Genomic DNA, 12902 nt, shown 5'->3' with positions numbered 1-12902 from the left:
ACTGTATTTTGGGCTTGTGTATATTTAGGTACTCTTGATTAAACATCCTTTGTTTAAAACCAGGACTGTCTGGTGTGTTTGTGTTTATGATTCTTTGGCACCCCTTTGCCTTCACTATATATACTGTGTATATATATATATACCATGCAGTTTTAAATACTGTTTATTGAACATTCGCTCTCTTGGCACTAAAGCTGTTTTGGTAAATGATATAATATTAAGTACAAAATCTGATCTGTGTCTTCTTACTGAAACCTGGCTTAGTAAATATGACACTGTTCCCTAGCTGAGGCGTCACCAGATGGATACTCGTTCCTTCATAAGTCTAGAGATTCTGGTCGAGGAGGAGGCCTTGGAATAATTCATTGTAACAAATTGCAAATCACTTCTAAAAATTTAGGAAACTTTACATCCTTTCAGGCATTCATTTTAAATATTAAAACAGATTCTAACACAATTATAGTGCTAGTCTACAGACCACCAGGGCCATATTCATTGTTCATGACTGAATTTAGCAACCTTCTGTCTGATTTGGCTATAAATTACGATCACGTAGTTCTGATGGGGGATTTTAATGTACACATTGATGTGGAAACTGACACTTTTAGCAAATGTTTTACTTATTTGTTAAATTCAGTAGGATTTTGTCAGATTGTCAAAGGTCCAACTCATAATCATAACCATACATTAGATTTAATTATAACTTACAAAGTTGAAATTCAAAATTTAAATATTACTCCATTAAATGTAGTTATTTCCGATCACTTCTTAATTACGTTTGATTTAGTTCTGCCCATGCCAGCGCACTCGCAGATTAAAACAAAGACAGTGCGACATCTAGATTGTAATTCTGCTTCAAAATTTATAGATACCTTGAGTAAGTCGAGTGTAATTGTGGAAAACCATTTAGATCAGTTAACATCAAATGTAAACGTGGAAAACAATTTAGATCAGCTAACATCACATTATAATGTGACCTTGAGAGATGCTCTGGACACAGCGGCTCCCCTAAAACAAAAGTGATCAAAGCACATAGAAACTCTCCCTGGTTTAATGAAAACACTCGAGCTCTTAAATTAGAGTGTCGAAAACTGGAGCGCAGATGGAGAACAACAAAGCTACATGTCTTTCAAATTGCATGGACAGAGAGTGTAATAAATATAAAAAGGCCCTCTTTAAAGCTCGCTCAGAATACTATTCTACATTAATAGATAGCAATAATAAAAATCCTAGGGTACTTTTTAGAGCAGTGGCTAAATTAACAAATGGGAATTCAGATCAACAGTGCAAAATACCAACAGATATTAGCAGTACAGACTTTATGAACTTCTTCAATGAGAAAATTAAAAATATAAGATCCCAGATCTCAGCATCACAGTACAAACCAAATACTAGCTTAGCAGACCCTGCTCACATTGCATTCAGCACTTTAATAATTTTAATCCTGTAACTGAGCAGGAAGTCTTAACTTTAATTTAAAATGAAGCCCACTACTTGTTCCCTAGATCCAGTGCCAACAAAACTAGTAAAAGTGCAATGGATGTTCTTGCAGCACCATTCTAACATTATCAATAGTTCATTATGCATGGCACAGTACCTGATGCACTAAAAGTGTCAGTCATTAAACCTTTACTTAAAAAGTCAGACCTAGACCCACACATACTAAATAACTATAGGCCTATTTCAAATTTACCATTTCTCTCTAAAATACTAGAGAAAGTAGTCGCCAGTCAGCTTCAGTCACACCTTACGCATTACAATTTATTTGAGAAATTCCAGTCTGGCTTTCACTGGTCATAGTACAGAAACGGCACTAACACGGGTTGTAAATGACATTCTGATATCCTCTGATGAAGGAAATTCCACTGTAATTATGTTGTTAGACTTAAGTGCAGCATTTGACACCATTGACCATTCTATTTTACTGCACAGGCTAGAAAACGATGTTGGGCTTACAGGCCCTGCTCGCTTGGTTCAGTTCTTATTTATCAAATCGATTCCAGTATGTACAGAAATGTGCAGACAGTACTCCATCATTATACACAGAAGTTCAATATGGTGTCCGCAGGGCTCAGTACTGGGACCTTTACTGTTTTCACTTTACATGCTTCCACTGGGATCTCTCATTAGGAAACATAATGTTAATTTTCACTCGTATGCAGATGACACCCAGTTATACCTTTCATTTAAATCAAATGAAGTTTCTCCGATGTTGTCTTTAATTAGTTGTGTTAGTGAATTAAAGGAATGGATGAATGAGAACTACTTGTCTTTAAATACAGATAAAACAGAGATGTTAATTGTTGGAGGGAATGACGCTGATCATTTAACTCAGTTGGAATCCCAATTAATTTTACTGAATCAGCCCGCAATCTAGGTGTTATCTTTGACTCTAGCATGCCATTTAAAGCGCATATTACAAAGTCGTCCAAAACATGTTTTTCCATCTTAAAAATGTTAGGAAATTAAGGCTTTCTAAATAAACAGGATTGTGAGAAATTAATTCATGCATTTATCTCTAGTAGGATTGACTACTGCAATGCGGTGTTCACTGGCTGTTCAAACTGTTCTCTATACAGCCTCCAGTTAATCCAAAATGCGCTGCAAGAATTATTACAAGAACAAGAAAATATGAACACATAACCCCAGTTCTTAAATCTTTACACTGGCTCCCAGGTAAGTTCAGGGCAGATTTCAAAATCCTCCTTTTAACATATAAAGCATTAAATGGCCAAGGTCCGGCTTACTTGTCTGAACTTATCATGACTTACAAACCTGAGCGCACATTAAGATCTCAAGATGCCGGTCTGCTTAGGATTCCAAGGATTAATAAAATAACAGTGGGAGGTCGAGCTTTTAGTTACAGGGCCCCTAAACTGTGGAATGGTCTTCCTGCTTCCATAAGAGATGCCCCTTCAGTCTCAGCCTTTAAATCCCGGCTGAAGACTCACTACTTCAGTTTAGCATATCCTGACTAGAGCTGCTGATTAACTGTACAGACTGCATCTCTGTTGTTAGTCATTAGCACTAAAACATGAGTAATATGATAATTACATTTGAATACTAACCCTCACCTATTCTGTTACTTTTCTCGGTACCCAAATGTGGCCATTGGTGCCACGGCCCACCTGCCAAGTTGTTTGCCTGCCTATGGTAAAGTCATCCCTGATGGAGGATCACAGGAATCATGGGAAAGAGGGTCCTTTCATGAGCAACGTTTCAGCCGTGGCATGGCCAAATGGGGAGGCAGCTAGATGGATGAGGTCTCCAGGACTCTAAAAATATCCAAACCTAATTATGTCATATCATCTACTGTTAAACCGTACTTCTAAAATTTTTATTATTATGCTGTCTTAAGGAATTGTTCTTTTCTGTATATTGTATTGTATTGACCCCCTACTTTTGACACCCACTGCACGCCCAACCTACCTGGAAAGGGGTCTCTCTTTGAACTGCCTTTCCGAGGTTTCTTCCATTTTCCTACAAGGTTTTATTGGGAGTTTTTCCTTGTCTTCTCAGAGAGTCAAGGCTGGGGGGCTGTCAAAAGGCAGGGCCTGTTAAAGCCCATTGCGGCACTTCCTGTGTGATTTTGGGCTATACAAAAATAAACTGTATTGTATTGTATTGTATATTTACTAGGGAGCTCTGCCCCCTGCTCGCTTCACCCGCCCACTCCCAGGTTTTGTTTACTGGATATACAATTAAAAAAGATTGTTAGTTTTATGCGAATTGTTACATATGCATTATTTTCACTTTTATTTTAAAACTTTTGTAAAAACAATACAGTAATCCCTCGCTATATTGCGCTTCGACTTTCGCGGCTTCACTCTATCGCGGATTTTAAATGTAAGCATATCTAAATATATATCACGGATTTTTCGCTGGTTCGCGGATTTCTGCAGACAGTGGGTCTTTTAATTTATGGTACACGCTTCCTCAGTTTGTTTGCCCAGTTGATTTCATACAAGGGACGCTATTGGCAGATGGCTTAGAAGCTACCCAATCAGAGCATGTATTACATATTAACTAAAACTCCTCAATGCTATAAGATATGCTTGATTACTCTTTTGACTGCTTGATTGTTTGCTTGTCTTTGCCTCTCTCTCACCCTCTCTGACATTCTCTGCGCCTGACGGAGGGGGTGTGAGCAGAGGTGCAGTTTGCACAGAGGCTGTTTGCTTAAAAGATACTGACGCTCCACTAAAAAATGCTGCTTTATTGCTGTGCTCGGCATATTTAAAAGCACAAAAGCACACATATTTTTTGATTGTTGCTTTAATCTCGCTCTCTCTCTCTCTGACGTTCTCTGCGCCTGACGGAGGAGATGAGAGGGGCTGTTTGCACAGAGGGGCTGTTTGCTTAGAAGATACTGATGCTCCTCTGAAAAATGCCACTTTATTGCGGTGCTTCGGCAAACTTAAAAGGACACGTATTGATTTTTTGATTGTTTGCTTTTCTTTGCGAGTGCTCGCTCTCTCTTAAATTCTCTTCTCCTGATGCAGACACTTCTTTGAAGAAAATATATATTTGCATTCTTTTAATTGTGAGAAAGTACTGTCATCTCTGTCTTGTCAGTTTAAACTTTTGACTAAAGGGTGTTATTTCATGTCTAGAGGGCTCTAATAATGTTAACAGTGTGGGAGAGTTTATAAGGGCTTAAAATATATAAAAATAACTATACAAACATATGGTTTCTACTTCGCGGATTTTCACCTATCGCAGGGGGTTCTGGAACGCAACCCCCGCGATCGAGGAGGGATTACTTTACTTTATTTCCGGCCCCAGGCATGGTTACATCTCTTTCTCGCAGGACGTATAACGCTGCTCGTGTTGTGAAGGGGGTGCGGCTGAACGAATGCTAAGGAGTTGCCGTCAGATCATCTGCTGTCTTTCTGCTGCTGGTGAGCTACCTGTTCTGCTTGTCTCGCTGCCCGATCAATTTCAAAGCCTGTACAGCAGCTGTCCTTTTGCCACTTCGCATCTCTGGTGCTCGCGTTGTGAAGGGGGGGCGAGGGTTAGTTTGGCTGAACGCACGCTAAGGAGAAGCATTCTGATCATCAGCAGGCTTTTTGCTGCTGGCGAGCTGCGTGTTTTGCTTGTCTCTTGTCGTTGTTTTAAGAGCTAGGAGCACATGAAGCGTGTCTGCCAACAACAATCCAACAACTGCTAGGTTTTAAATGATGTCTCACAGCCTTGTCTCGAGTGACGTTGTAAACACAATATTTGTCCTTTATTTCCAGCCCCGGGCGTGGTTAAATCTCTTTCTCAGGATGTATAATATTGCTAGCATTGTCAAGGGGGAGGGAAGTGCGACTGAACGCATGCTAAGGAGGTGTCGTCGTGCTGCTATTATTCTTCTTCTTCTTGCTGTACTCCTCCTCCCTCAATCGGACCTAACAGTCACTTAAAACAAAAAAAGGCTTCAACCTGACTGGGATGCTACAATACTTTCGAATTTTACTGCTTTCATATTCTTTACCGTTCTCTGCATGTGTATTGCACCATTGTTTGTTTGAGCCTTTCAAATTCCACTGCTTTCATAATCTCTTATCTGCCTTTTTTCCCTCCAATGCTTTTGGGTCTCTTTTCTCCGCGCTGCTCTTTCTTCTTCTTTCGTTGACGTTTCATCTAGAACGCATTGTCCTTATATGCTTTGTATGTGCTGAGAGCACAGGATCTGTGTGTGCTACGTCCCTTTACACGTGTTATTTAATATTGTTTGTGTCTCACGGATCTTTTAAGTGTCTTCTGAGAACTTCCGAGAAGATCACGTATCGTCGTCCTGCTTTTCCTTTCCAGGATTTTTTTTTATAATAGAGAGATATATATACACGTGTGTCTTTACAATAATTTGTTGAGATATGTGAAATAGAGCATACTGTGCAAATGGAAGAGCTCCCAAATGTTGCTCTTTAAGAAATTATGCAAATAGTAACATCATGGCTGCATTATCTGCAGATTATAATGTTTTATGTATGCACATCAGAGGACCTCCTAAGGTATGTTATAACCTGCTGGGGTGAAAGGAGGCACTGTTGCTAACCACATAGTCTCCTTTTCTCCCCATAGGTCCAAGAAACCGCCAACAGACTGCATTAGCCCCACCCCTTCTGGTTAGCACAATACAAGAAACCTGACTGCTAGGAAGGAGTCATCGTTTGCAACTTGAAAAGACCGCAGGATGGAGCTCTGTGAAGGACCCTTATTTTTGATGGCTTTAGAAGCTCTGCTTAGATATTGTTTAAGATATCTGCCCAAAGAAGGGCCACACGTTGGGACCCAAAATAGCTCGATTTAAGTTGAGAACTGTAATTAACATGGACAACCTGTCTGGCGAACCAAAAATTTCCAGTTGTCACGACTTGTCTTTCCTGCACCCAGGCACAAATTATTCAATATTTCACAAATGCTATCATTTATTGATAAAGTCACAATGACCTGGTATCCATCATGGCCTGTTGCATGCATTAATTTAAGCCTGAGATTTCAGCATAGCCTTTAACTTTAAAAAAAAGTTTATGTTTAAAAAATATGAACTACAATTAACCATGAACCTCTACAACTGAAAACCAATAATAATAATGCAAAAATGCAATTTTAACATCTTTTCAGTTGGAATGTGGTTATCTGTGAAAGTTATTTCAGCCACCACAAGACAATTTGTGTTCAGTTTTAATTACAGTACACAATACTATAAAATGTTATTTAAAAGCATGTAACTTATCTACTCTGCTAATGCATGTAATTACATCAGATTAGCACTTTGCTTTTTGGATACGACTTGTTGTTACAAAAATTTTTAATAATCAAAATCATCACTGCCCTGCTGCAACACAAATGTCCACCCTAGTATCAGTTTACTAGCAGATAAGTGTTGATGTTTGTCTAGCTGATTTTTTCTATACTGTTTTATATAAGAATTAATTGATTTAGCTGATCTAATTAATTTAGAGAGGTCATTCCAAAAATGACAATCCTGAAAGATGGCCTAGGCACTGAGATCTCAGACATTAAAGTTGGTCAGCTTCTAAAATGAAAGGTATAGTATATTGACTAGCAAAATACCCGCGCTTCGCAGCGGCGAAGTACTGCCTTAAAATTTTTATCAAGAAGAAAAGTAAACCTTTTTAAACTGAGGGAAAATATACCAATAATTATTTGTTAAGGATCTCTTTGTATACCATGTTGTCAGTTCGGCACTCCGGTAGTAATATGACCAAACTGTGCGCTGAGCTTACTCTTGAGCATGCAACGTACAGTTGGCCATGTGAAAAGCAATCTTTCCTCAAATCTCACAGTTTGGATTGCTGCTGTCATAATCGGTTTGAGTTTCATGGTTTGTTTCAATTACGACAGCATTTGCAGGACTCGTTGTGTTGAAGTGACATTCACATCTGTCAAGCATTGTAAGCATACAACCAGTTTAATCAATAACTTCGCATTCAAAACATTCATAAACATCAAAGTGTCCACTACTGATATCGTCACCTGTGAATCTAAGATGTTTAAGAGGCATTGGCGGTTGTCCAAAGGTGTAAAATATTTGGCCATTTCAGTACACTTGAAAGCGACAACCGAACAATTCAGCGGCAGCCATCAACTCACATGCAGAACCATAGGTGAAGGGCTTAAGCATTTCACTCTTATAGTGCTCCTGTGTAGTATAATTATCTCCTGTACCGTCATCAGTCCACACCTTGAACCTGTCCCAGTCATTCAACACATAAGGCACAATGTTCCTCTGGATATCAAGAGTGAGCCTGATATGGCCGTGCAATATGTAACACAGAGAATGTAAAAGGCAGGTGCCATCTCCGGGCATGGAAACCACTCGGTAAGTGACAGTTCTTTGATCGATGGTGATCACCTCGATAGACATGTTAATGGGGGTACGGTTGGAACGATAAAGGAAATGGGTGCCTGAACAATGTAAAGTAAGTCTAAAATACCTACACAATAACTATAATCTTAATAAACGAACAATAAAACAGCGGAGAAGCCGTGGATTAAATAAAAAGGCTGCGGTTATCAGCAGGGAGACGTGAATCCTGTGGTGAAGCAAGGAAGGGAATGTAGAGACCGGAGTGACAGACGGCCTTATATAGGCAGACAGCCAACAACTTGGGAGGCGTTGGGATGGGGGACCCAACGCCGCCTTACATGGCGACCGAGCTGCAGGCTATGGACATATATACTTATGTACATAAGTAGGATTCAGTTAGCGTTGGGATCCCGCGTACCAAATTTCTTGAAGATGGGCCCATAAGTAACAAAGACCATTGGAAAGTTCAATATGGCGGCCGACAGTGGCGTAATACCACCAAAATAAGTACCTACATCGGTTTCGGTTAGCGCAGGAAAGCCACCTACCAAATTTCGTGATGATGGGGCCATAAATAAGACAGTTCAACATGGCGGACGTTGTCGACCGTTATGCATAGAATTTCGAAATGAAACCTGCTTAACTTTTGTAAGTAAGCTGTAAAGAATGAGCCTGCCAAATTTCAGCCTATTACCTACACGGGAAGTTGGAGAATTAGTGATGAGTGAGTCAGTGAGTCTGACATTGGAAAGTTCAATATGGCGGCCAACAGTGGCGTCTTACCACCGAAATAAGTATGTACATTGATTTCGGTTAGCACAGGGAAGCCGTCTACAAAATTTCATGAAGATGGGGCCATAAGTAAGAAAGTTCAACGTGGCGGACGTCGTCAACCGTTATGACCGTTACGCATAGAATTTCGAAATGAAACCTGCCCAACTTTTGTAAGTAAGCTGTAAGGAATGAGCCTGCCAAATTTCAGCCTTCTACCTACACGGGAAGTTGGAGAATTAGTGATGAGTGAGTGAGAGAGTGAGTGAGTGAGTGAGTGAGTGAGTGAGTCAGTGAGTCAGTCAGTCAGTCAGTGAGGGCTTTGCCTTTTATTAGTATAGATAAATTGGCTCTCTGTATTAGTGTGCACAGCTAAAGTACTATCCTTTCAAATGTAGTTTAAAGTTTGAAATGCATTAATGTATTATTATTAGACAACATAACCTTCTGTAGGTTTACATTGTTCAACAACTTTGATTTGCTGATGCTGCATGAAGATTACACTATTGTATTTTAATGCTAATATGGATCCACTGTTTTTCCATTTAAAAATGTTATAATTTGTTAAAGCAACCCTAAAATATCATTTAGCCTGTAAAGAAAATGTGCTTTCATGCACTGTAGATGTCTTAAAAGAAAAAAAATTGCTTGACCCTTGGGATACACTTGTTATCATATAAATTTCTTATTCATCAACATCAAGTAAATCTTTAGGTCAATATTTTCATTCTTGACTATGAATAACTTGCTTAACTTCATATGTGTTCAGGTTTCTTTCTTTTTTATCCTAACTGGGGCCATTGTTTTCTTTTCTTTGAGCTGTAAAGAAGCATAATTAACCCCAGCTCTATTGTGACACCGTCTACCTGAATGTACATACTTGATATGTCTTCCGAATAAACAAAACATATTTTGTACCTTCTCAGCTTCATTTGGCATCAGTATCTAATAAGACTAATTTAGTTTTTCTTAACTAATCTAATGTGGCATGTGACTCACACTTGAGTCTATAAATTAGAGAAATACATGCTCTCTATGGTCTTTTAAACTGTCATTTGTGGCCTTGTGATAAGGGTACCGGTAAGTATGGAAAAGGAGCTATATAAATAAAATGTATTATTATTATCATCATTATTATTATTATTAAAGGAAACCAAAGGGTTTTTAAAGCATACAATTCAAGTCACAAATGTATTCACAATCAATCAGCAATATTAAATCAGTGTATAATAAAATTAAAAGGGAATAGGTAAGTAATGCCAGTAAATACCTATTCACAGTAACATATAAATCAAAAATAAACCACCACCTTTACTTGGGAGCTCACATTTGAATAAATCAATGCACTCTAACAAGAATGACACAATTGTTTCAATAACAATATAAAGATAAGGCAAAACTATGTTTCTGTACCAGTGGTAGCGCTGCTGCTTTGCAGTAAGAAGATTGTGGGTTCGCTTCCCGGGTCCTTCCTATGTGGAGAGGGCTTTGAGTCATGAGAATAGCGCTATATTAATGTGAAGAATTATTATTATTATTAATGCGTGATGATGTCACAACTGCTCATCTGTCAGTGCTGATGCATGTGTCACAGTTGTTGCTGATCTCCTCCTTATGTACAGGTAGCTTCCTATTTTGACTTCTCTTCTTTTACTGGATTACCTTGAAGCTAAAATGGTTATAAGCTAACCATAAAAATAATAATAATATACTCAATATTATTATAGTTTTGTGATTCTGTAACTTACAAATTAGTATCACCACAGAACTTTTATGATAAATAAAATTGTTAACTTCATACATTTAATCTGGGTGGGATGTCATGTAGCCAGTTTGATTTGCAACATTTTTTTCACTTACAACTAATTTTAGATTTGCTCTTATAAATATATATTCTCTTAAAATTACCAACATTTCTCATTGACATAATCATTTATCAAAAATATATGTTTATGTACTTGAAGGATAGAGCTGCCAGGGAAGAGGAAAAGAGGAAGGCCTAAGTGAAGGTTTATGGATGTGGTGAGAGAGGACATGTAGGTGATGAGTGTAACAGAACAAGATGCAGAGGACAGCAACCCCTAATGGGAGCAGTCGAAAGAAGAAGAAGGAGATATGTTGATTTACTTGACATTGAAACTTTACTTTTTGCTTTTATCATATTTATATTTTATTAGCATTTTCTGGTATATTTTTTATTCCCTGATGTATTTGTACAGCGTTCTTGTTATCCTTGAAAGGTGCTTTTAAACATAATGTATTGCTATTATTATTATTATTATTATTATTATTATTATTATTATTATTAGCTCCAACGCTGACTTGTTATATTTCCTTGTCCATTAGTGACCTCCACTGGCTGTATTTTAAGTTGCAGCTGAGGTTTGTAGGTAGTTCGGAAACTTGAGTGGCTGCTGCCTGTGCTATTACACACATAATTTTGGTGCCTCATAATTTGTTCATGTATGAGGAGAATAGGATTTAAAGATCCTTTAGTGAACAATGTACTAAATAAATGTGGCTATTGTTCACAAGAATGTTGTCTTCCATGTTGCCATCATTTTTTTTAAGTAGAAGACATTTGATGTACTTAATTGATGGAGAAAATGTTCTGTTTATTTTGTTGTGGATTTAATTATCATACAAAAAGCACAATCTTTGTGCAGTCACTTGACAGTCAAAAGGTCACAGCAGAAGAATTTTTGTAACAATCCACAGCACTTACAAAGGGAGAATCAAAAGCTCCAAGATATTACAAGCTATATTGGAGCCTATTGTGTGGCAAATTTTTGCTATGTTATTTCACACATTCGTTTTCTGGGATAGAAGATCCAGAGGCATTATTGTCAAACCATAACATGCTCTTATGATGTCTCCTTTAGATTACTGAAAACATAGACACTTTAGAGACATTCTAGAAAAATGTAAGAAATATATTTAATGATTTAAATGTATAAGTTAAGAGTGCAGTGGCTTCATTCTATGCTGGTACATTGAACTGAAAAGTAAATGATGGTTTAAAAACATGGGTTAAAAAAAATAAAGAATTGAAATGTAATATGAGGTAAAGAAAAATTGAGAAGATGTGCTGTATGAAATGATATTTTTTGTTGTCTAGATTAACAAATTGTGATACACAGAATTTTAGGGTATAACCTAAAAGTGCATGTACATGGCAGTGAAATTTAGTAGTTATACTAAATAAGGTACATTATATTCAAGTCAGACAATAACAGTGGTCAAGGCTAAAGACCATTAAATCCACTTAAAGTAGCATTATCTGCAAGGGTTACCTTGGTCAGCCATATTGTCCAAGAAAATAGGGGGTTTATTTCCAACATTCAGAAATACAGAAAGTACTTGCATTGCAGAACTTCCCATGTTATCTTGAGCAAATATCTGCAAATTGATGGCAACCTCTGTAGTCTGTGGAATTTTAATCATGTTGACCTGACACAGTAAAAAAAATGTGAGAAAAATCAAAATTCTGACATCTGTATATTCTGTACAAACATGTGTTTTTGGATTTCACATGCATTTCAGGATATCTTAAATGACACCCTGTACACTTTAAGATCCCTGAAATGTATTAACCTTCCTGACGTTTTCAATAGGATTTACTATGAATTCAAGATCAAGTTAAATGGATTTCACATATCTTTAATTGCATAGGCCAGTCATTAACATATTTCAAAATTTATTTGAGATAACTCAAAATTCTTGATGTCATTTCAATATATTTTGAAATGTAATCCAAATATATTGAAATGCATTTGTAACATCTTCATAGTGACTTACATTTAAGATATTTAAAATACATTTTTAAATTTCTTAAAATGTATTTTAGGATATGTCAAATTTTATTTCAATATATATGAAACACATGTAAAGATACTTTTTATTTAAGATTCCTTTAAAATGAATCTATTTCAAGATATGAGAAGAACATTTTCAGATTCCAAAAATACAATTAAAGATATCTTAAATCCTTTTCCAGATATCTTAAAATAGCTTCCTGCCTATTCTGAGGCATATGAAATGCATTTCAAGATATTTTAAAATCAAAAGGAAAACCTATTAAAAATACATTTTGAGATATCTTAAAATGTCATACTTCGGTGGGCTGGCACCCTGCCCGGTGTTTGTTTCCTGCCTTATTCCCTAGGTTGGCTGGGATTGGCTCCAGCAGACCCCTGTGACCCTGTAGTTAGGATATAGCGGGTTAGATAATGGATGGATAGATGGATAAAGTGCCATAAGGTCAATCTGAAATGTATATGAGCTCTCATGAATGCACAGAAAGTTATTT

The 12902-nt window shown here is 37.3% G+C and overlaps 1 protein-coding gene across 1 annotated transcript in view; it reads right to left on the bottom strand.

Annotated features, from left to right (window-relative positions):
• Positions 1-12902, bottom strand: part of LOC120533990 (cadherin-related family member 3-like) — an 88987-nt gene that overhangs the window by 42019 nt on the left and 34066 nt on the right. The window contains exon 4 of the mRNA XM_039761185.1: positions 11887-12043. Coding sequence (XP_039617119.1) covers positions 11887-12043 — 157 coding nt within the window. The remainder of the gene's footprint in view (positions 1-11886; positions 12044-12902) is intronic.

The sequence above is a fragment of the Polypterus senegalus genome, chromosome 8 (assembly GCF_016835505.1).
Source record: "Polypterus senegalus isolate Bchr_013 chromosome 8, ASM1683550v1, whole genome shotgun sequence".
Taxonomy (NCBI): Eukaryota; Metazoa; Chordata; class Cladistia; order Polypteriformes; family Polypteridae; genus Polypterus; species Polypterus senegalus.
This window is presented reverse-complemented; position numbering and strand designations above follow the sequence as displayed.